The sequence below is a fragment of the Cyprinodon tularosa genome, unplaced genomic scaffold (genome assembly GCF_016077235.1).
Source record: "Cyprinodon tularosa strain WSP-4 unplaced genomic scaffold, ASM1607723v1 ctg359, whole genome shotgun sequence".
Lineage (NCBI taxonomy): Eukaryota > Metazoa > Chordata > Actinopteri > Cyprinodontiformes > Cyprinodontidae > Cyprinodon > Cyprinodon tularosa.
In genome coordinates, this window is record NW_024039073.1 from 1,114,471 (window position 1) to 1,139,563 (window position 25,093).

At 37.0% G+C, this 25,093-nt stretch overlaps 1 protein-coding gene across 1 annotated transcript; it reads left to right on the plus strand.

Moving 5' to 3' along the window:
* The first annotated feature begins 264 nt into the window (after window positions 1–264).
* On the plus strand, window positions 265–24,976 carry hhat (hedgehog acyltransferase). Its single transcript, XM_038295664.1, has 12 exons — window positions 265–583; window positions 2,370–2,519; window positions 2,613–2,677; window positions 2,757–2,870; window positions 2,947–3,141; window positions 3,646–3,858; window positions 5,826–6,003; window positions 6,474–6,624; window positions 10,116–10,151; window positions 18,991–19,192; window positions 19,599–19,743; window positions 24,287–24,976. The coding sequence occupies exons 2-12, from the start codon at window positions 2,399–2,401 to the stop codon at window positions 24,370–24,372; spliced, it is 1,506 nt and encodes a 501-aa protein (XP_038151592.1). The 5' UTR covers window positions 265–583; window positions 2,370–2,398; the 3' UTR covers window positions 24,373–24,976.
* The last annotated feature ends 117 nt before the right edge of the window (window positions 24,977–25,093 follow it).

Consider the following 25,093-nt stretch of genomic DNA (forward strand, 5'->3'; position numbering starts at 1 on the left):
TGTTTATTTTCTCCTAACTGTACTTGTTTATTGTGACATACCCCCTGGCATATTTATTTGTTTGTTTGTTTGTTTGTTTATATATTGTTCTGTGACTTTAAGTGAAATAAAAAAAAAAAAAAAAAAAAAAAAAAAAAGAAGAAGAAGAAGAAGAAGAAGAAGAAGAAGCTATTTGTCTTCCACGCCACTGGGGGCGCTAATGCTCAATCAAAGTTATTTGATACAATGAAACAAGTTAAATTGTGCAGCTGAGGACGTTACAGCAGTAAGCAATGATTGATGTCTGGAAGATTCATGAAGGGTTGTTTACATTTTACAGCTTATTAGGCAACAATCACGGTAACCTTACGAGTCGCTCAGTCTTTGGATAACTGAGTTAACAGCTAAAGATATTTTCTAGAGGTTTCGGGGATATCTTAGTGAAAACAATGCAGATTGATAAATAGTTTCATTTAAACATGCAGTCGATCGGAAGTATATTTATATAAAGTGAAATAATAGTTGGATACCATGATATAAACCTTTCGGTATGCTGGGGGTACTGAAACCTCCTACGAAGAGAATAAGTAGATTTCATTTGCAGGTAAGAAGGACATTTTTACATGCATTTTAATGTTTAAATAATATTTTAAACTTGGTTTAATTCAGGTGTCTTAAAACAATGTGTTTTTTATACAGGCGTTTGTAATGGTAGGTTTTCCTTCCATATATAATAGAATGCAGCTAAAATTAATGACATTCTTTATTGCTGTTCATAAAAAAAAAATAAAAAGCTGAATTCTTGTTCAGTTTATTAACCAAAATAAAACTGCAATATAATAATAACTACAGTAATTGTATTTTATAAAACTTTGTATATTCTAATGAAAAGGAACCGGTTTATATGATATAAACCATTCCTGGGAACACTTAATTGTATTTTACATTTCCCTGAAGGTAGTTTGCTTTTTTTTTTTTTTTTTTATCGAAATATAAGTTCTGATTGTGGTATTAAAGCAAGAGCAATGACAACCCAAACAACAAAGAAGCTATAATAATAATAACAATGTATGTTAAAGACAAACAATAAGTTGCTATAATAATTTTGGCCTAATCCTTTATAGAAAAGCTAGCCTAAATCGTGATTTTTCTTTTTTAATCAGTTTTAAAATCAGCAGTTTCTGTATATCTGAAGTTTTACATTTTTTTTTTTTCCAGAGCTGAGGAGCATAGAGGAGAAATGCTTCCTACCATGACGGTAGATTTGTTTCTTTATATTCAATTTAAAAAGTTGCTTTAAACAAAAAAGACTACACTTCTATCAAATAAAACATTTCCAATCAAAGAAAAGCAGTGTTCAAAAGTATTTGTTTAAGTCTCAAATATATTTTTGCATGCTTTTTTTCTTTGATTGAAAAGGTTTTTTTTTTCCATTGAAGTGAAGATTGTTTTTAAATTGAAAATATATTTTTTGATTGAAGCAACCTTTTTTTGATTGAATAATAAAGAAACAAATCTACCTTCATATTCCTCCACTGTTTTAGTTCAGATCCTGAAAGATCTCTGATGCCTTGACAGATCCACAGGGATCCACAGAGATCCACAGGGATCCATTCTCACTACACTTTCTGAGATGTGTTGTTTTTAGGCTGGAGAGCATTCATCACTATTTAGACCAGTCCCAACACTGTAATATGTGCTTTAACAGACAGGAAAGTGTTGATTCTTTTTTCGATTAATTGCTTAATAACCAGATAGCAAAAGGTTCATTAAAGAAGATTTTTTTATGGTATTAAATCAGGGGAAATTAAAACTTTTCCACTCAAGCATATTGACAGTCAAAAAAAATGTTTTTTTAGTTCTAAATGAAAAAGGTTCATGTTTTGTTTTTGTTCGTTTTTTTTTTTTTTTACAATTTTATAATCACAGCTCTAAATTGGTCGCTCTGTCAGCTAAAGGCATGTTTTAGAGTCTCTATAATCCAGTTAACGATTAATGGATTACTAAATTAGTTGATATTTTTAAAATCTCACATTTAGAGAAAAGACAATTAGGAGAAATTTATTGATACAATTACTTTGGTCTCTGGCTCCTTCCAGAAGTATGGAAATACTGAAGCATCACAATAGGCATTTTTAATATTAGACATTACTTTTATGCTTAACATAATCATAAAAGAAGCATTTTAGTACATTACATTATCTGAATACAGTTCCAAATATTCAGTAAATCAGATACTATTGAAATTGGTTAGAATTTTTCAAATAGAATAGATGAAAAAGTAATAATTGTCACAGAGTCACAGATTGAACAGGCCAGATATAGAGTAATGCGGAACGGAAAAAGAGTGAAAGCCACTAAACTTTAAAATCTGTCTCCTTCCGTTTTAGAGACCGTACAGCAGAGTGACATTGACCTGATGACATCTGAGTTCAAGCCCCAGCCGTCACCGCTGTCATGGCCTGAGATCTTTGTGTATTGGGTGCTCTCACTGGGCTCTCATCTTTACTCTTTCTACCAACTGCACAAGTTCTCCAAAGGTAGACGGCAGTCAGTATGTTGGTTTTGATCAAATCAGAATGAGGTCAACATTAAAGGAAATTGTCCCTGTTCTGTCCCCATTTCCATCTCAGAGCATGAAGCAGGATTACAGAGAGAGCTGCAGTTGGAAAATGGGTTTTTTAAGGGATTCAAAAGGGTAAGGAATAATAGTCCAGTAATGTAAGACTTGTTTTTGCTTGGTTTAGGTTTGATTATGTTGATGGTTTGTTATAAAGGACTCGTCTGACTTTGAGTGGAGTTTCTGGACTGAGTGGGCCAAAAAGTCTTTACTCTGGACTCTAGTTGTTCATGGCATATTATCAAGACTGACCACAATATTTTACCCAAAGGTGAGAACCTCCTTCATCACACTTAAAGCAAATGTATATATTGTTTTATAAGCACTGTATATTTTTGTTTGGCCAGCTGAAGGTGTTTGCGCTCACAGTATACGACTTCCTGGCAGCCACTAACGTGTTGGGCTATAAAGGCGTGGCTGTGCTGCTTCTGCATCTGTCTGTTGCCTTCTCAGTGGCCCAGCTGCGAAAGCCTGCTCTGGCATGGATCACTAACCTTCTGCTGCTTTCCACGATTCACATTCAGTCACTACAAGACATTCAGGTGAGCTCTGTTTTCCTGACGTTTGAAGCATGTTTAGGTTGCATTTATATCATGAATGGAATCTAGATTAAAATGCAGAGATAAGGGCACTTGATTGGAGGTCCCTCTCTTTCTCAGACAGGAGAAAAAGTATTCAATAAACATTTATTCATCACCTCGGTGCACCAGATCCACCTTTAGGAGCATCACTGAATGTAATACTCAAAATTATCACAAGGGGGCAGAAGATACAAGGAAGACTTTGATCCATTGGGCTCTTCATTTTGCTGAATTCAAAAAGCTAAAAACATTTTTAGTGAATTTTTTTGGCGCATTCCTTTCCAAATTCAGTCCTATTACAGAGACCTGACTGAAACAGTTTATTTTAAAATCTGAAAGCCATGCTACAGTGAAAATTGAAATACTGAGAAAACATTCGGCTGTTAAAGTTTACTTGAGTGATACGGAACTGAAAAAATTTTTCTATGAATGTACTAACAATAATTGTTCTGTCTTCTTACTCAGAGAGGCTGGTACAGCACAGAGGAGGAGTACTACCTGCTCCTCTTCAGCGTTGCAGTCTGTGGCCTTCGATTCATCAGCTTCAGCCTGGAGCACTGCTGGAGCCCTTTAGAAGGCGGTCCAGCCGCGCAGCTCTGTTGGCTGTTTTCATACACCTTCTATCATCCTTTTTTCTACAACGGACCCATTATCACTTTCAAAGCCTATGCCGAGCAGGTGAGTGGAAAATTGTCTCTTCTCTTGTTAGAATGAATGCGGAGGCTTTTGGGTTTTATAAACATGAAAACAAATTTCTCTTCATTTGAGGCTTTTCTCGGCTCTTTATATTTGGAACATTCTAAGCTTCAACCAAGGTCTGTAGAAATAAATCTTTTGTGGAGACAATAGGCTGCAAAATCATTTTGATCCTTTGAGCTTTATCACATTTTTAGAGGGAGTATTAGGGACTAAGAGAAAAACAATAATAATTATCATTTGTGAATAAGATTCTGACTTATTCTTTCTTTTAATATTTTCATAAAAGCCATATTATTGTGAGATTAAAGTAATAGTATTACAACTATTATATTATGATAATAAAATGTCGTGAGAATAAAGTCATGATAGAATATACTTGTCAGATTAGTCATTTCTGTTTTTTAAATATAATAATTGATGCTGAGGAGCTAAAATAATAAATCTTTCCCTATTTCTAAAACCAATATCAAAGTACAATCCTCATTTCAATGCAGAGGATGACAGTGCAAGAGTTCTTATTAAATCATCATGACCTTATTCTCGTAATATTACGGCTTTAACCTTGTAATATAATGACTTTATTCTCCTCAAAAACAAAATGATCTTGTCTGGCCCGGTGTGTGCATGTAGCTCCCATATTCATATTTATATTTATACACAACATTTTACAGTCCCTAACTATTACTTTATGCTTGTACATACACCCGAATAATATTTATATCTTTTTTAGCACTTCTGGATAGATGCAAACCACATTTCTTTGCTATGTACTCATGACAATAAAGTTGAATTCTAATTCATCCCACAGTTTCTCTCATATGCATTCCGTTGGGATTGAATGCGATTCACTCAAACATACATCAAACTTTGCAGGATTTTGAATTGGAAGGAAAAGAATTTCTGTTCTCCCCTCATTACTCTGATAATTCTGAATTATAAAAGTAACCAAAGCAACAAACGTGTGCTTCAAGTGCCTGATAATAACACACAAAGCAAATGTTTTGGTCTACTTGCAAATGGGAGGGGATTTTTTTTTTTAAAGCTTGTTCTCTGCTATGGGGGCCGTAGCATGTTTCCAGTGAGCCAAACCTATGACGGCCGTAACGGTGTGGGGTTTACGTTTTCACAGCGCTCCCCTTATGTGAGCAAGTATGGAGCTAAATGTGTGTGAAAATACCGTTTCTGCAGCCATTATGCTCGTTAAAGGTCAGAGTATGGGCATAATTACGGTTTTTATGAAAGCTTTCAATATAACCAGCGCATGCGCATGTGTTTGGGAAGTAGCCTAGATGTCAGTCAAAAGGAGTTACGCTCACAAAAAAGACCATATCTGCCTCATTTTTAGCTTAACTGCAACTTTTTTTTAGCAGAGAGGCCTGAAATACACTGTGAGAATCCTGAGCATTTAGCTGCAGGTATGCATAGATGCTTGCATATATATATATATATATATATATATATATATATACATATATATATATATATATATATACATATATATATATATATATATATATATATATATATATATATATATATATATATATATATATGCGCCTCTATCCTCCACAGTGTTTACTGAGTCCACTGCTGTTTTGCGTCTGTTTGCCCCAACTCACAGCAGCATAAATGAGGCCACTGGTCACCCTACCTCTTAAGGTAGTTTTTGCGCACATGGAGCAGTCCAGGGTGTTTGCTTCACCAACTCCAAGGTCTTTCAGAAATCTCAACGTGTGGATGGTGATAGATGCCATCTTCTGAAATCCACAACCACCTTCCTGTTTTTAGTTGTTTTTAAAGGTAGAAAATGCACTACATTTGTAGAAGGTGTCGAAATATAAAGTATTAATGTAAACCTTTTTGTTCATTTATTATATTTATTTCAATCCTTAACATGTGTCTCATGTTTAAGCGTCAGTATCTGCTTGCTCCGGCTCCACTGGTAGATGCGGAGGTCAGCTGAGGAGAACAACTCGGAGAAATCTGTTCTTAGCTTCGTTCTGGCCAGATCGGGGCGGATCATACTGTGGTGGTGCCTGGCAGAGTACATGATCCATGTCATGTACATGCATTCCATTCACTCCAATGAGACTTACCTGCAAATACTTCCCCCCTGGGCCTTGGGTAAGGCTTTGCACTCTGTCAGGCAAAACAAGGTGTTCCCTTTAACACTCTCCTATCACTGAACACAACATGTTAAAGCAGTAATTTTAGGATACATCTACTGTATATTTAGCAGATTCTAAATAAAAATTATGTTACACAATTGCTAATAATCTATCTTTTGTAATTGTTATTAATCCACTGTTGGCAGCTCAGCCCATTCATTCAGACATGTTTTACATTCTGCTTTTTCTCTTATTTTTCATAAACAGGGTAGGGATGTTAAATATTAGATTTACTAATTCATAATAAATAACTGACTTTTTATCTCAGAGGTGAATCATGTTTAGCTAAGAAGTAAAAGTGAAGTTATTAATCTCTCACTGTTTCCTTGCGGCTGTGGTTGATGGCTTTTTTTTGGATGGATGGCTTTTCTGTGTCGTCTGCCTAGAGCTTTGAAGTTGTTTCAGCACCTCTCCTCTCCGTCTCAGGTGGTCTGGCCCTGGCTCTCGTCCAGTTCTTCTATGTAAAGTATCTGGTTCTGTTTGGGTTTCCATCCATGCTCGCTACTCTGGATGGATTGGTTCCCCCGAAGCTCCCTCGCTGCGTCAGCATCATGCACAGTTTCACAGGGATGTGGAGGTGAGACCACTCACCAAGTAACACGGTGTCTTTGTTGAGATTGCTTATGTTTTAGAGACTGAAAAAAAGCCTTAACGGGGAAAAAGGGTAACTGTGATGTAAAACGCTTTCTAAGAGCGTGCTCTGCCTTTTTCAATCAGGTCTAGACTGGCCTGAGAAAATTGTCTCATCTTGAGTCATTACCTGCTAGAGGACAACAGGTCACCTTCACACAAGCAGCCTTGCATCTCTGTATGTGCTTCACATTGTAATGGTTTGCTTACTGGGTTCAGTTCAATAATCTTTGAACTGAATCTTTCCTTAAAGTAAAAGCTAAACTACATCAGCTTTGTCAGATTGCAAAGAAAACCATTTTTTTCTACCGGTCTCTAATGCTAAGGGGGGGATCCTTAGTTCAACAAAAACTCAATACTTAAGCTAATGTGGGGATCAGACGTGAACATATGCTCACTTTATGGATCTAATATTAAAGTTGGACTTGAAAGTGACTATATTCAGGAATGACTGCAGCAAATACCATCTAGTTATTCTAAATACGAGATATTAAAATGGGTTTAAAACCAGGCTTTTAGCTAGGAATATTTCATAGGGTGTACACCTTGGTGTATCATTTTAGGCGTTGTGCGTCGTAGTGCGGTCCAGGGGTATCCTCTACCAGAAAATTTGGAAATTTAGACTCTGAAAAGCTATTTCCTGCATTTTGAGATGGAATGCAGCTGACTTTTTGTCTTTGTTACAACACTACTTTTGTCCTGATTATGGGAAGCATGTGTGCTTGAATAGAGGTGGAAATTTCATAAGAAAGACATGAGCTCGTTTTTGGGTACAATATTATGTTTCATAAGTTAATTCAAACAATCAGAAAGTGTAATGCTACGTTAACACCGCAACTTTATTTTTTCTTAACCCAAAAACCTCAAAAGTGTCATGTGGGAGATTTGATATTTCTAAAACAAGTTACCCATTTATTTTTTTTTCAACAAGTTCGTTTGTTTTACTTTAAACACACAAGCACCATTGATAATGGTTATCAAACATGGCCTACTCTACCAGAGTAATGCTTCATGGCTGATATCCCTATATCTACCTTTTTCACAAACTATTACATATCCTTCTCTTACTTTTTCGGATAATCAAATTTCTGTGTATAACAGAAGTTATAAAAACAGTAATTACTGTTGCTTAACATACAGTTTGCTCTGCAAAGTGCCTCAAATACAATAGATAATATTCTGGGGAAAGGTCCTTTGCCAAAGGTGTCCTGCCACTGATATCAACACTTTTATTGGAACGTTCTCTTTCTTTGAATGAAAAAAAATCCCTTTGTTAAGTTTTTACCAAATAACTGCTGTGTTTGGCAAAATAGTCCTCTAAAGGGTGTGCTTTGGTGACACAGTGGTTAGCGCACATGACCCATGTATGGAGGCCTTAGTCCTCGTCACGGCTGATCTGGGTTCAAATTTGACTTATGGTCCTTTTTTCTAATGTCTCTCCCCGTCTCTCATACCCCCTTTCCTGTCAGCCAACCGTCCATAAAAACGAGCCTCTAGTGCCATAAAAACTCAAAAAAGAATTAAAAAACAGTCCCTAAAAAAATGGTGGAACGTATTTGGTTAAACTGATTCAGATGCAGTTTTCTGCATTTATAATAAAGATGCTGATAAATAAATTATGGCTGAAACAATTAATTGAATTAATCGTGATTAATCAATTATTGGAATCATTGTCAAATTATTTACTAATCAATTAATCGATAACTGGAGTATAGAGACTCTAAAACAGGCCTTGAGCTGACAGAGCAATTCACTTAGAGCAGTAATTACTGTATATCAAAATTGTACACAAACATGTAAACATTTTGCATTTAAGATTAAAAAAAAAACACGTTTTCGTCTGTCAATATGTTCTATCCAGAACTAAAAATTGCAGTTTTATTTTCTTTGTTTAATTAATAATAAATCAGACATTGTAACAATCGCAAAAGTAATTCTATTGGAAAACAGTATTTTCTATCTTACCTTTAAATATTTACTAAAAGTTTACTTAATCAGGAATATATATGGAGCTATATTTTATTTAATTTATTTTCAGGTATGTAAGTTGGACAGAAATTGCTTTTAAAACCCCTAAAGGCTTAGCATGTTACATCATTGGATGGTGATGTCACTGCCAGCTATTTAGTTCATTGTATACTTTTTAAGCAATATTAGAAAATGAAAAGGGGATGCAGTGAGTAGTGTTGACTTAATTTACATCGCAAAAAAGTGCATTTTTTTGCAATGACTACAGTATAACCCGGATGACTGATCTTCACCAAGTTGATTTGCATAATTTTGTGGTTAGACTCAAGTATATTTGCAGTTCCTAAACAATAGTATAAAGGATTTGTATTTAAGGAGAAATACCAGTTGAAATGGTACCAAAGTCCTCCAAATGGAAAAAAAACATGATGTTTACAATTACAACAAAAAGAAAACGCTACAAGAGACAAATGTAACTGTAGGTTATGAAGCCTCTTATGGAGATTTCTTGTCACTGAATAGGAAGCAAGAAAAGACCATACCTGATTTATGCTGAAGGGGTCACAATTGCTCAGGTTAATAGACACATAACAAGCAATGCCTTTAACACCTAAGTTAATAACTGCTGCATAGTACCAAAGAGGATTTACAGAGTCTGGAGGAAAGATTTTAGAAAATGTTGGTATATGAAATGTTTTTAGACTTGGAATAAATTGTGTTTACTGTTTTATTTTATCTGTCTTTGATGAAAGAAACAATCTTTGTATCGTTCATGTTTGATAACTTGACTTGTTCAGGTTTCCTCAGTCTTTTATCTCAGGATTTGAACAGGTTTGTTGTTTTAAATTCAACCAGCTTCTGAGACTTTTAGTTGCCTAGATAAAGAGTAAAGCCTCAGATATTTCTCTATAAAGCCAACAACTGCAGTTCTTCAACATGTAGCTGAACTTTGTTTTAATGATCCTAAATGTTGCAATTTGGGTTTGAGTTTTACTTAATGGTTACAGCAAACCCAGTTGGTTAGATCTGCTTCCAGATGTATGCCTGCTGTTGCTTGTGAATGTAATGAACCATGAGAAAGGCTTCCCTAACTCTGAGATCATAACGTGGAGACAGACAGAAGGCAGTGTTGGCTTTGCATGATAAAAATCCCCCCCCCCGCATAGCAGATAGAACCGATGTGCTGATGCTGGTGCACTCCAATCGGGCTCTGAAATGCTGAGCTGGTCAGCAGCAGAGACATTGATGGAATGCACAAAGCTTCCGGGCGTCTCTATCAAAGATTCTGTTTAAGTTTATAGATGCTGCCCAGATCTTATCTTTGATATTACAAGGAGGCGGCCCACAAGCACTTGGCTGTGGTACAGAGTTCATATTATGGCAAATTCAATGTTCATGTGTTATTTTTTTTTACTATGTGGTTTTTATTATGCAAAACTGTGACTGAAATATCCATTTGTTTTCTCTCAGGCACTTTGATGAGGGGCTGTATCGATGGCTCATCAGGTAAGAGGCTCTTCATCAGCACCGGGCTGACTAATTCACATGTTAATGCTCGCTAAGGATGTGAAATGTTATCTAAATCAAAATGTCTCTGTCTGCTTTTATTGCATTATGATTGCCAACAATTTTGACTTGTATTTATTACTCACTGCAGACTCTAAAGAGCCTTTTTTCCTGCGGGACACTGAACTTGGCAGCAGAACAACCTTTTGAGAAAGTGTGCCATTCTCATGCTGCCTGCTCCAATGTTTCATCACAATGATGCCGAATTTGCACGCAGGCTGGCTTTCTTATGTTTATGAGGACGCGTACTGGGGGTGGGGGTGAATTTCTCTTCTGTTGCCTTTCTGCTCCTGAACCATGAAGAGATGCAGCCTTGTCTAGTATACCAACCTGTAATTGGAGAGTTTTTTTGTTTTTCTCACTTTGGAACACAGACATTATTAGTCCCCTCTTTTTTTAATGATGCACACTTGGTTAGGCTCAGCCTGCTGGGAGTTTACGGCTTGCTTGTTAAAAAAACATTTCTACGTTAAAGCGAGTGTACAGCTGTATGGTTGTCAAGGAACGCAATAGAAAAGTCTGTGAAAATGTTCTTTGTGTTGTTTATTGGCTATTTTTTCTCTTTTGTACGTTTGACTCAAAAGGTGAGATTCTCTTACGTCTGCTGTTTTGCATGTAATAAGGCCTAACAGACTTATTAAAGTAGCTCTAATTTATCCGCTCAAGATCCCTACATTTTAATTGCAAATGCTGGTTTTTCCATTTTAAGCAGAGCGTCTTGGAAATGGTTTTCTTGTGCTTAATGGTATCACTCGCAATTATCCTTTCTGCAGATGCGAGATGATATACCCGTGACACAATACCCCGACGGTTCCACACTCTAAAGTGCCTGTAAAGACGTTTTAATGCAGTTCCAAAAATTCTGCCCATATCGTCTGAAGAGGGCTGGATGAGCGTGTAGGTGTTAAATGATGAGCTCTACATGAGTCACAGACACCTCGTCTCCCTGGGCAGCCAAGTGGGTCACTCTTTGCCATTCCATTGTGCTTTGTGTGTCGCAGGGTTTCAGGTTCAGCATTCAGCTAAAAAATGCTCCTCGGGGGTGATTGATTGATTTATTACATTTACACAAGCTGTTAAACATTTGATCCCAAGAATATTCCTTGTAATTATTTATACAGGAGTGTAGATGTGGTTGGCTTTTAGGGATGCTTCCGTTTAACATAAATGGTGGTTTGTTCATTCCCTTAGGAGGCAAATCCAGCAGCAATCACTAGACCAACATGAATAGCTCTGTGCTAATTAGATTTCTCTCTCTATGAACCAAGGTTTTATCTACCCTACCTTTTTCTAAACCTACCCTCTCAGTTTAGACTCTTCCTCAGCTGTTCTTCCTCCCTTGTCATTGATCGAGGGCAAAGTAGCTGCTGGAAAACGGTCTTTGGGAGGCAAACTTTCTTGCTCAGCTGCCTCCTTTATCCCTGCTTTACATTCCAGCTACACTGACTTGAACCATCAAAGCGTTTCTTCTCTCTTTGTGTTACTATGAAGACATTAAGTATTCACACATGGACAAAATTGTTGATACCCATCGTTTAGTGAAAGAAAAACCCTCAATGACGACAAAAATACAGTGAGGAAGAGAAGTATTTAAAAACCATGCTATTTTGCAAGTTCTCCCACCTCATACAAATCATGGAGGGGTCTGAAATTAGGTGCATGTCCACTGTGAAATATATAATATAAAAAAATCTAGAAATCACAATATATTATCTTTTTAACTATTTTTATGATACAGCTGCAAATAAGGATATTAACACTTGTCTATTAGCTTGAATTCTGACCCTCAAAGACCTGTTAGTCTGCTTTCAAAATGTCCAACTCCACTCCATTTATTATCCTAAATTAGATGTACCTGTTTAAGGTCATTGGCTGCATGAAGACACCTCTCCACCCAATGCAATCATTAAGAATCCAACTACTAACATGGCCAAAGAGCTGTCCAGAGACACTAGAGACAAAATTGTAAACCTCCAGAAAGCTGGAAAGGGCTATGGAGAAATTGCCAAGCAGCTTGGTGAAAAAAGGTCCACTGTTGGAGCAATCATTAGAAAATGGAAGAAGCTGAACAAGACTGATGAACAAGATCTTCCTTGAACTGGGGCTCCATGCAAGATCTCACCTGGTCTCAGTGATCCTAAGAAAGGTGAGACATCAGCCCATAACTACACAGGAGGAGCTGGTCAATGACCTGAAAAGAGCTGGGACCACCATTTCCAATGTTACTGTTGGTAATACACTAAGACGTCATGGTTTGAAATCATGTATGGCATGGAAGGTGTCCCTGCTTAAACCAGCACACGTCAAGGCCCGTCTTAAGTTTGCCAATGATCATTTGGATGATCCACAGGAGTCATGGGAGAAAGTCATATGGTCAGATGAGACCAAAATAGAACTTTTGTTAATAATTCCACTAACCGTTTTTGGAGGAAGAAGAATGATGAGTACCATCCCAAGAACACCATCCCTACTGTGAAGCATGGGGGTGGTAGCATCATGCTTTGGGATTGTTTTCTGCACATGGGACTGGGCAACTGTACTGTATGGAGAGGATGACAAGGCCCATGTTTTGTGAGATTTTGGGGAAAAACCTCCGTCCCTCAGTTATAGCATTGAAGATGGGTCGAGGATGGGTCTTCCAGCATGACAATAACCTGAAGCATACAGCCAGGATAACCAAGGAAAGGCTCTGGAAGATGCATATCAAGGTTCCGGTATGGCCTAGCCAGTCTCCAGACCTAAACCCAATAGAGAATCTTTGGAGGGAGCTCAAACTCTGTGTTTCCCAGCAACAGCCCAGAAACCTGACTGATCTAGAGAAGATCTGTGTGGAGGAGTGGGCCAAAATCCCTCCTGCAGTGTTTGCAAACCTGGTGAAAAACTACTAGAAACCTTTGACCTCTAATTGCAAAGAAAGGCTACTGTACCAAATTTTAACATTGGTTTTCTCAGGTGTTCAAATACTTTTTTTTTTGCAGTTGTATCATATAAATAAATTGTTAAAAAAGCATACATTGTGATTTCTGGATTTTTTTTTTTCAGATTGTCACAGTGGACATTCACCTATGATAACAATTACAGACCCCTCCATGAATTATAAATGGGAGAACTTGAAAATAGCTGGAGGTTCAAATACTTATATTCTTCACTGTAACTTGAATTGACTAAAGTAATAAATATAAATTCTATGGAAATGAACAAATGAAAGTCATACATTGCATTTCAACCACACGTCATTAGAATAATTAAAGAAAAATAAACTCATGAACTCATGAGTGTCGAACAGCTGGACAAGTAAAAAGAGACGAGGATGTAAAGCAGCTAAGTTAAGGATCACAAGGCAAGATGTTTCAGTGACTTTAAGGTTGTAGGTTTCGAGGCTCCTTAAAATGTCGTAACAAAGCTTCTTGGTATTTTTGTTTGCTTCCCTTACTGACTTCCATTTTTTTCATGCCGCTGATCTTTTGCCAACATTGATTGATTGGCTCAGGAACCCGGAAGTAATGACCGGCCACATGACGCACTAAGTAGTGCCGCACCGTACCTTCAGGTTAAAAGAAGAAAAATTTGGCTAGGATTTTGATGATGGAGGGGAGTGATTGTATGTGTTGATTTTTACTTCCAACCTGCGTAAAAAAAAAAATGTTTTGTTAATTTTATAGTACATTTTTTTATTCTATTTACTGTGCATTTAGTCAGATAAGAATACTAAAAAAAACAAAACAATAAAAAGGTGCACAAAGCATATCGCTTTTACAGTTTTAATAGCAAGTCCTTCTAGTTCAACTACACTTCATTGGCAGTTTTTTTTGTATTTCTCTTTTCAGTCTGATTGTTTTACCTGATGCTGAAATCTTGAGAAAGAGTGACCCATTCTAGCTCAGCTTTTTTCTTTTACCTGTAAGCTGACAATAGAAATACTTACTATTCTAGTCTTGTTTAAAAAGATGTCAGTCCTGCTTTGTGAAGCATGCGATAACATTTCTCAGGCTAACCTGCCTCCCTTACAAAGCCCAGTTTACCAGTTCAGAGCCTGCTGGCTATGGCAGGAGTGTGATGAGATTCTGTTGCTACACAAACCAAGAACTTTCAACATAACATGGTTCCAAATTAAAAGCAGCAAATTAGCCTTTTTTCTTATACAAGTTTAATTTCAATGAAAGTCCAATCTGAGTTATAAAATAAAGTTTACCTTTGAATGCAGTGGTATCTAAAGTGTGGCATGAGGGCTGATAGCAGATCCCTGGACTAAGTGTTGTGTGGCTTCATGCCACAGTTTAATTAGTGCACATTCAGCCATCCAGACCAGGCAGCTAATGCAGGTAGAGACTTTGCTTACTGACAGGATAATATGCTCTTAATCTTTTATTATCCACAGTTTGTTCTTCTTTTGTTTTTTTTATTTTGTTTTTCTTTTTTGTCATACCCATCCATCCATCCATCCATCCATCCATCCATCCATCCATCCATCCATCCATCCATCCATCCATCCATCCATCCATCCATCCATCCATCCATCCATCCATCCATCCATCCATCCATCCATCCATCTTTTTCTGCTTATCCGGGTCGCTGGGGTAGCAGCTTCAGTAGGGAGGCCCAGACGTCCCTCTCCCCAGCTACTTCGGCCAGCTCCTCCAGGGGAATCCCAAGGCGCTCCCAGGCCAACCGAGAAACATAGTCCCTAACATAGTTGGTATTATGAAAGATAATTGTTTCATAATACCAAATAAATATTTATGAATTGAGAATAAACTGATTAAATACTATAAGCAGCACTTTATGATTTTATTCATAAAGCAGAAAAAATGTTACAAGCCTAAAAACACTTTGTATTGTAGAATTGCACTATATAAACAAGAAAAAATATGCAGCTAAAAATTCTGGTGATATAAAGATCACTTATATTTTCTAACATTTTCCTGTTGTCTTGCATTATAAATTCTTTAATACTTTTCGGAGGTGCAGCATCTCAATCACTAGAAATATGCAACTGATTTAGGCATCAAGGGAAGTTTGGACCATCCAACAGGCCGGTATATTTAATGCATTACTCTTAAAAACGAGACGTTAAAACTAAATATTTCATCAAAGCAGGATTTTTCATCTGACCTTATGTTGTGCAGTTCTAGCTGATGATGGCGTTGCTGTGAGGAGGTTATAGCCATACCAGCAGATAAAGCACATGGATATCTGACCCTTTTATCATCAAACTTTTCATCAATTTTCTTTACAACTCCTGCATTATATGTTTTTTAAATATATTATTATTAAAGATATTATTGTGCTAATGAAGAGATTTTCTCATGTTAAGCTGATTATGGTGAGTCAATACCCTGTTTTAAGAAATCAGAAATGACAAAAGCAACTGCTGTGTCATAAGGAAATTACATAAAGTGACTAACTGAGCAAGTTGGTGTCAGGGAGAAGAGGCACTCCCAGTTTAGAAGAAACAAGATCATCATTTTAATTATCCTGTTTCCATCTGACTGCAACTGTAATGACAAAGCACAAGCACTACTGTTTTAAAGACTTTCTCCGTAAAGCCTGTCATCATATTATTTTGAACCCCCGCTTCATTAAGTGTATTGGTGTTACATAACACAGGTTACCGGTAGTCAGGCAGTTCTGCATATCTTAAAATGATAATATTTTAAATAACATCTGTGAACAGCACCTTTGTATCTAATTAAGTTAGTTGATGAGTCGACACTGAGCGTGTTCAGGTATTCAGTTTTCTCAGTCTTTGACGCTCTCCATCTGTTTTTGCTCCGGCTTTAATCCCACAATATGGCCGAGCTGGCCACTCTATTTAGGGCTCAGAAAATGCTGGCTCATCTTTCACAAACATTGATTAGCCACAGGGAGGCTGAGATAATTAGTTTCCAGCTCGGCCGCACACCGCACACACAGTGAGATGTGTGTTGGAGTGATGTAGCGCTTTTAGGCGCTGGCTTTACCTCGCGGACAGATGAGGTGCTCCCAGTATATGAAGCCATTTGTCACCGATTGGTGTTGCATTATGCACATAAAGTGGGGCTATCGAGGGAGTATAGCGCTTCTATTTTTAGACCGCATACAATGCAATCTCATGCATGAATTATGTGCTAAATATTTAATGTTTGATAAAGTAACTCATCATAAATACCGCGTTTCCATCAAGAACGAGTTTATTACCCGGTTAGATGAAACATTGAAAGGAAAACAAAAGAACAATAAATGTGTCAGGGCTTTGGTGTGAATCTCAGTTTTCCTAATTTTTGATTCATTAACACAGTCTGCCGTATTGTTAGCATCTTGGCAGGGATTTTGCTCCCTGGAGTGCTTTATTTTTTTTCCATCACAGCCACATTTACTGTATTAAATGAAAGGAAATTGTGAAAGTGACATAATATCTTCTGTTTGAGATCTTCCTCACAGTTCATGAGTGCATTGTGTTGCCATTTATTACAGCATTTAAGGTGTAACTAATAAGGTTTAACATATATCTTTTAAAAAAAAGCATATCTAGCATATTTAAATCTATTTTTTTTTCATAATAATAAATGGTTTTCTCCATTTATTATGATGCTTGAAATCCACATGTAATGTGGGTGATTTTTACAGGGGAGAAGTGCAGCATATCTAATGTATAAAACAGATTTTCTCTATTTTGCTTTTAGTTCTGCACAGTCTCTAACTTAACATATTACTTACTTTTTTCCTGTTATAGGATTTATAAAACTACCCCTTTACTTAGTACTTATATGAAGACTTAAAGGTACAGAGTCATGTTGTATGCCTGTACAAAAAGGACGACCAAACGACCATGTGATCGTAGATGATCATTACATGCCTATCCTTATAGTGTAATTTTGAGCTTAAGATTCCTGCCCCCATCATGATAAACAGATGTAAATACACAGTAGCACAACCTCCAAAGTTACAGAAACGAGGACTCAACAATTCTTGACCAACCTCCAGTGTCTAATACTAAGCCCAAGTTCTAGTGAATTCATCAGCTTCAAGGTAAAAAGTATTTCAATAAAATAGATAAAAATTTCATTGAAATGAGTGCAAAGTAAACACAAAAAAGCAACTTCCTGGTATGTCATTGTTGAAATGACTTGAATTATCCTGATCTTGTAGTGCTCTCGATTAAGGCAGCTGTGACAGAAAACTGAGCCCTCACCTCTTTGCTTAAATCAATAAATAATAATAATAAATAAATTGACACTGTTGTTTTGTAGTCAGACTGTATAGACTAAGCATAGTATTGTTATCACTCGCATCAGTATTAGAAAGGACGTGCACTCATGAATCCATTAACTTTGCTTTGACATCTGAATACCTCTGCAGCTTTTGCTCCCACTTCAGCAAACACCAGCGGAATATACAGTATTATATTCCAAGGGCTATTCATGTTTCATCACTCTGGGCTTCACCTATTATATTTGCACCTTATCTGGGACTTCCTGACTTGCTTTGCTCATTTACTTCCTTGTCTACCCATTGTGAAAATTTGCAATAGTATACCTCTAGTCACGGGGTGTCATTGTGGTAAATATACACAAAAGGGCTTTATTTACTAATACATTGATCAAAACAAAGTATATAAAACAATAAATAATACACCAGTGGGACACAGTTCTTTTTCAGAAAAAAAAACTTTGCATGCAGAAGGAGCTACTGGTATATACATTTAAAAAGACGTAAAACCAGACTATGCCCCTTTACACAAATGAGCTCTAAGCTGTTTTTTGGGTCAATAACTGTCCATAGCTGTGTCTAGGAGAGAAACGGGACTAAACACAGAATGGAGACAAAAAAAACAGAACATAAAGCTAAAAACTTAACCAATTTAATTTTTGAAAATAGAAGTAGAATGTTGAAAAGTGTTCCCTATGTCCTCCAGCAGCCTAAGCCTATAGCAGCATAACTATAGAGAAAACTCAGGATAACCTGACCCTCTTAAAGTACATACGTTTTATCAAAAAGGAAAGTCTTAATCCTAGTTGTAACAGTAGACAGGGTGTCAGCTGCCTGGAATAAAAGTGACGCCCCAGGTGTGTGGCTGTAGCTCTGTGGCGCAGGGTGACATAAAATATGACATTTGTCTCTTTTTTTAAAACAAATGTATACGGTCAAGTAAAAGTATTTTAAAGATGCCCTTTTATTTTTGGGATTTTTATTATACCTAATTTGTGATTTTTATTTTTTTTGTGTGTGATAAAGATGCAGCAAACCGGTGGAACTTACTTTTAGATGCACGTGTCTCCGCCGCCATTAGACAGCTGTTACTCCTGCTGCCAAATTCCAGCAAACCTGCACTTATGCAGACTCGCTATTTAAGGAAAGAATAGTCCACTCGCCCTACCCACTACGGGGTTTGAGACAGCACTTAATGTGGCAAACCCTCCGTGGGAGTGCGCAAACACAGGGTTAGGGGATTGGGCCTTGTATCTTGGTCTCTGCCTCCAGATGTCTTGGTCTTGTCCTCTAAAGGTCATGGCCTTGTCTCTGTACTCCTTTGTCTCTTTTGGTGTGGTCTTGACCACAACACTACAGATTAAGTAGGATTTCTCTAAATGCGTAGAGCACCAATTTCTCTCCACTTTCCTACCGTTATCCTTCAAATTATGCATCAGTAAATTTAGCCAGGGAAAGTAAATTTCTTCATTTTCAGGAGAGATGCATTGTTTAATGCAACACACAATCAAGGATATAACCCTGTTGACACATCTGTCTAATATTTAGACATGATTTTGGTCTCATTCTTAGTGTTTTGATTTTTTTCCAGATACATTTACGTGCCTCTGGGTGGTTCCCGCCATGGTCTTCTTTACAAAGTGTTATCTACTGGCCTGGCCTTCGGGTTTGTCTGCTTCTGGCACGGTGGCCTCGACTACTTACGGTACTGGGCCCTGATGAATTGCGCTGGGGTTCTAGTAGAAAATGGCATCAAATATCTCTTTGCCTCACCCTGCCTTCGCTCCATTGTTGTAAGTATTTAAACGAGGTATTATACTCCAGCTGTGCTGCATAATAAGCTTTTCTAGATAGAATTTCTCTAGTTATTATCCAAATGAAGAAATCATTTGTAATGTAAGTCATGTAATCATACTTTTAAAGCAGATGGTTGATCAACTTTCTGGAATTCAGACAAACCCACTGGGCCTCATCTAATTGCCATGTGCTGAGCTATTTGGCTTTCCATTTATGGGGATTTCTTCGGCTTCTTCCTTTGGGAGATGGCTCATCCTCAAAATAGTGCTGAAGTTGGATATCGTGTGGTGTACTTCTGCTAGTTTATGGTCATATGGTTCATTTGTTTTAGCTTCTGGGTTCTATCATAGACCGACAATGAAAATATCTTTTAGTTTTCATATTTATTTTCTGATTTCCCAGGAGCAGAATTTGTCCTTGGCGACACAAAGGCGCTGCACAGCCCTTCTCTGTGCCTTGTCCACGGCCATGCTCATCCTGTCTAATCTGGTGTTCCTTGGGGGAATACACGTGGGCAGAATCTTCTGGAAGCGTGTCTTCATTCAAGGTAAATTGCCCTCTACAGATAATGAATGTTTTAATTCAACTGTAATGTTTAGACTATTTTAGACATTGTAAAATTATCAGTTGTAATCTATGTGACAGTTTAAAGCAGCAGTTAGAAGCCAGCTCTGATCTAGATGTGACTAAAATGATGTTATGTGATGTGCTGCTTATGCTTCGTCTAATATTTATCCATGCAGGTGCACAAAAAAGCCTCCTGCTATTTTGTGCACCTGCATGGATAAATAAGACCTGGAATTAACAAGTAGAGTGAGGAATGTTGGAGTAGCACACCTGCTTCATGGATGTGCCAGTGCCTATTTTGCTCCGCATGGTTGTATTTGGTTCATTTAGTACCTAAAGTAAGATTTACAGCCTTTCTGAAGCCTGTCCATTAATGATAAGCCTTTTACTGTAGACTGGCTACTGAGCCAGGGGCAGACCGAGGGATGACAATTAAATCTCTCCTTCAAGAAGTTTGCTCATTGTAAATTGATAATTCTTCAAGGCTCTACTTATTAGTGACCTAGAATACCCTAAGAATATTTGATAGAGATTTAGAGAGTTTTATTTTCTGGGTGCGAGTATAAAAAACGCTTATATTTATGGATGGATTCATTGATTAATCCATTTTTTTGTTTAGGAAACTTTTGTAAAATCTGTTTTCATTGGGCTTCCATAGTTAAGAGTTCATTTGTTTTTGTTCAGTGATGTTTACTCATAACTGATTAACTAGCTCACTGTGATATATCACTAGCTGCAAACATTTAGTGTTATTGTTATCTTTGTTTTTTGTGAAACATGGTTGTTTTGTAAGGATCTCTCACAGCTAGAATTGCATTGCCCTTTATATTAATCTCTTCTCCCTGAATGGACAATTAAAATAAAAGCAAGTTTTAAAACGTATATCATTTATTTATTATAATTATAATTTTGTATATCCAATAACTAGATAATAGCTTATTAGCCTGTCCTACTCACTAGTAAATCACAAACCTTAATTTCATTCCTTTCAACATATAAAAACTCACCAGTCTCCAAGTTTCTGTCTGGGCACATGGTATCCACCTCATGATGCTTTTGTGATTGGATAAAAGATTAGCTGCTGTCGCAGAGAGAAAGTAAAAGATGTCCTGACATCTTTTAATCTTTTACAGAGATATAAAATTAACCAAATAAAACCAGTGTGTTTGAAAAAACGTATTCCTTATGAATTATTCAGTGCTAAAATTACACCCAAATTTCAGATGATTAAACACTGATATAAACATACCACAACTTGACAGATGTTTATGTTCATAAATAAATCATTTAAAAAACTGCTGTGCAGTTTGGTGGTATTCTCTACTGAATATATTTGATCCAGAGCTTTTCATGCCCTCTGGTGTCCACACAGTAAACCTCAAAGGGGTGTGTGTGGGGTGATTACCATGAGATCAATGTGTTTAAATCAGCTTGACTGAGATTTTCAGATGGTCTGGCATTGGTGTAATTGCTCTCTGACCTCTCTGGTGGAGTCTGCAATTTCCTAACCACACTATATGTCTATAGCTGTATCTGTAGCCTGTCTCCATGAGTTTAGGCCAGTAGAAGTGTTTGCATTTCTTCTGTGCCCCGTGGAGAGCTGCTATACATATTCCAGAGGGCAGACTGATTATTTAATTTCTCTTAGTTCAACCAAAAGCTGTTTTGACAGTTCATATGTGTAAGCCTAATGAAATATTTGCAACAAGATTTATTCTCTTGGTGTCCTGACAGTCTGTGCAACAGCTTGTGACAATCCATCAAGTAGTATCTGGATATTAAAGACTGAAGCAAAAATGATGCACCATTCACCATTCAGATCAACTCCAGCAGTGAAATGTCAATTGTATTGGTTTGTAAACTGTAGACATATTACTATGTTTAAAGAAGGGAAGATGGATAGGCTGCATGCAGGAAGTAAAAACCTCTGCAAGAATGTTGTAAAGCACAACCCTTGTTTTTATATCCTTACCTGCCTTGGTAAGGTTTATAGACCTTATATATATACAGAGAGAGACCTTATATATAAACATGTGTAAGAAAAAAAGTAAAATTGTACAAAAAATTGCCATCTTCCTATATTTAATCGTATACATTTATTGGGTAGGAACACATTTTATGCTAATAATATTATTGGCCCCTTCTGTTGTCAATTCTTTGCACAATCCAGTTTTACCGGCACCACAGAACCTACAGTAAATATTCAAAAGAGCTTATTGTGTGAATTCACTATGCTTTCATTTCTGGTCTATTTTGTATTCGGCAAATCACAAACCAAACATTTTATTTGTTATCTACTACCTTGTTCCTCTGTAGAAAGTTGAAATTTATTTTAATTGATGGTTAGAGCCTGTTCTGAAGATGATATGCTGCTGTAGAAGACAGTTAAGTAGAGTTAAAAAATACATTTCAGTTAATAAATTCAAACGTTGAATATCTTGAAGTCCTTAAAGAATTCTGTATAAATCGGACCACAGCATGACAGTGCCTCCACTGTACTTTACAGTGGACATTGGGTGCTTCTCTATATACTTGTTTTTTGTTTCACACCACATCCAGTTTAAGGGTTTATGTTTGGGTCTAATTTTAGTCTAACCTAGTCTAATGTCAGTCTACATTTACAAAGCAGTTCTTCATGCTCAACTTCGATTTATTTGAAATCTGATACTTTTTGCATCGTCCCTCATCTTAAATTTATACCTAAATCCCAGACTGGAGATGCATCTAACCAGCTTTTTCCTGTACTGATACCCGGGTTTAGCGTATTGGTCGATATCTGATACCAGCCCATTCCAACTGTTGAATGAATGAATCGTACACCTTGTCATGTGAATGAAGATTTTCGACTTGACACAAACACTGTTAAAGAAAGTAACAAATGAACACTTCTTAAATAACAAATGAAGAATACATCAGCAGCAAAAATAAAATATAACAGGTCCATGTAAAGATCACTGGATTGGATCTTCGATATTCAACATCAAATCACTGATATCTGATCCAGATAAATTGGTGAATATCGGAACTGATATCCGATCTAGGTATCGGATTGGCGCATCTCTACCCCAGACTGAGCGGTTCACGACCAGCATGTGGAGGAGAATGGAGACGTAGCAAAGTAGCGCACTGCGTCAGGAAGTAATAATCAATGCTGGCATCTCTGTGTTATCAAATCACTGAGCAAAGGTCGACAGTATCATGACCTCATATCAACACAAGGAAAGTTGAGGGGGAAAAAAATTTGCTCAGCTATTTACAAAGTCCTTGAGGTAAAAGTTCAATGAAATATGACACTTGCAAAACTTTTCACTATGTGTCATTGTCAAGTAAAAACTTTAATATGTGGTTACATATTAAAGTTTTTACTTTTACTTTTTTGGTAAAAAGATAGGTTGGGCTGTTCAGACTGCCATGAAAAAGAATGATTAGCTAATTAAAACTTTTATTAGATTATAAAGAAAGGTTTCTACAGACTGATTTACCTGAGAAGTAAAGAATAATTTATAAAGAGACTGTATCTTGATCTCAGCAATGAATTAAACATACAATATTCCAATAAGAAGAAATTTGGCGTTAGTCTACACTTTCATAACCTTTTGGGACAAAAGTTTTCCATTTAGTTGGTCTTGATTTGCTTTTAGTCTGTCTGCTGCAACTAAAGCAAAAGTCCCTGCTGTTTTTAGCCCACCTGAATAAATGGGGAATCCCAGGTGTTTTAGTTTTTTCAGTAACCAGACGTCTGAGGGTCTGCTTATGTTATTAAAATGGAAGCAAAGACGACCAATAACAGAAAATGGTTTCCATCATTTAAGATATAAATCCACCACTGAAAGTCTAATCCTAAAAATGACAAGAAGTGTCTAGCTACCATTAGCTCCAGTCTAAGTCATTTCACCCATGTTTGTGCCGCTAGCGCATCTGTGGACACATCAGGATTTAGTAACTCCATCAGAATGAGATTATTAGACAGCAAACCTTTTTTATTCCTCAGGGTACCTAGAAAAGACACTTTTGTATCATGCTCTGTATCATGCTCTGTAATTAGCTCTATTTGGATGCTGCATTTAAGCCCTAGTTGAATAATAAAAAATATTTACAAAGAAAAAAAACCTTTGCCAGAATGTACAACAAAAATGTCCAAAATGTGGCTCCTACATATAGGTTGTTCTATCTGTTCTCTGTAGAAAAGTAGCTGATAGCTCAGCTGGACTTTAAGTAGCTCATGTGTATGTGAATTAGATTTTGACATGAATAGAAAATAATAGACCCTTGAAAAGCATTGTGGGTGCAGGTGCAGGTTACTGAGATAATTTGGAGGGAGGCCAGTTTGGGAGGAGGCACAGACGGCCCTCCTTACCTACCTGCTCTGCAGCCTTCACAGCATAGCTATAAATAGCAAAAACGGGGGGGTTAAATGTATGCAAAAAAAAAAAAAAAAATTATGCAAAATTTTACAAAAGGATCTGTTACATAGACATATTCATTTAATTAACTGAAACATGTTTTTCCCCTTGTTTTTTCAGGGTGGTCGACCATTGCTCCACCGATGATTGCTTTCCTATACTGCTTTGCTCAGGTTGGACTTGAACAAGCTTCTCTCCCACCATGAGTCACCTTGACTTTCTACAAAAGTCAGAATCCCCGCTACTGGACAACCAGGATGGCCTGCTGGCTACAGAGCTGCAGCGACTGGAGCCCCTGTGGCAAACCTGGCCATCAGCCCCTGGAAGTGACCAAACATGACTGACGTTCGGCTGCTTTCCACAGCCTGCAGTGCTGGAAGGAAAAAAAAAAATAGATTTTTCACAAAATGTAATGAAATGAAAGCTGCTGTATTTCAAGGTGGATTCTTATTAGACAGCCTTTAGTGAGGCATGTGAAACTTTAAAAACCAAATGTTGGACTCTGGATCTGTCTTCATTCTGTGGCTTTGATAAGGAATTGCTCGGTGGTGCAGTTAATTGGTGAAATACCACGTTTATTGCCCTTTTTATTGTTTAAAAAAAAGATGCTGTTTATTCCAAAGCACACTCAGTGTGTGATGGAGAGCTCCAGAAACCTGAATGGTGTTGTGTTCTATATTTCTTAGCAGAAAAATGTCCCAAGTATTACTTTGTTCCTTGTAAAAACTTTTAGAAACAAATGGCTATAAATGTGATTGAAGTTCATTTACATTTCTGATTAAAGATAGAAGATGATAGAAGCTGAACACAGTTGGGTTTGCCGATTCTTTTTTTTTTTAAGTCTGAGATGCCTTTGGATCCAAATCTGTAACAATTACTTATTTTAGGTAATGGTTTTTGAAATCCTGATCAGGTAAAGACTAATTT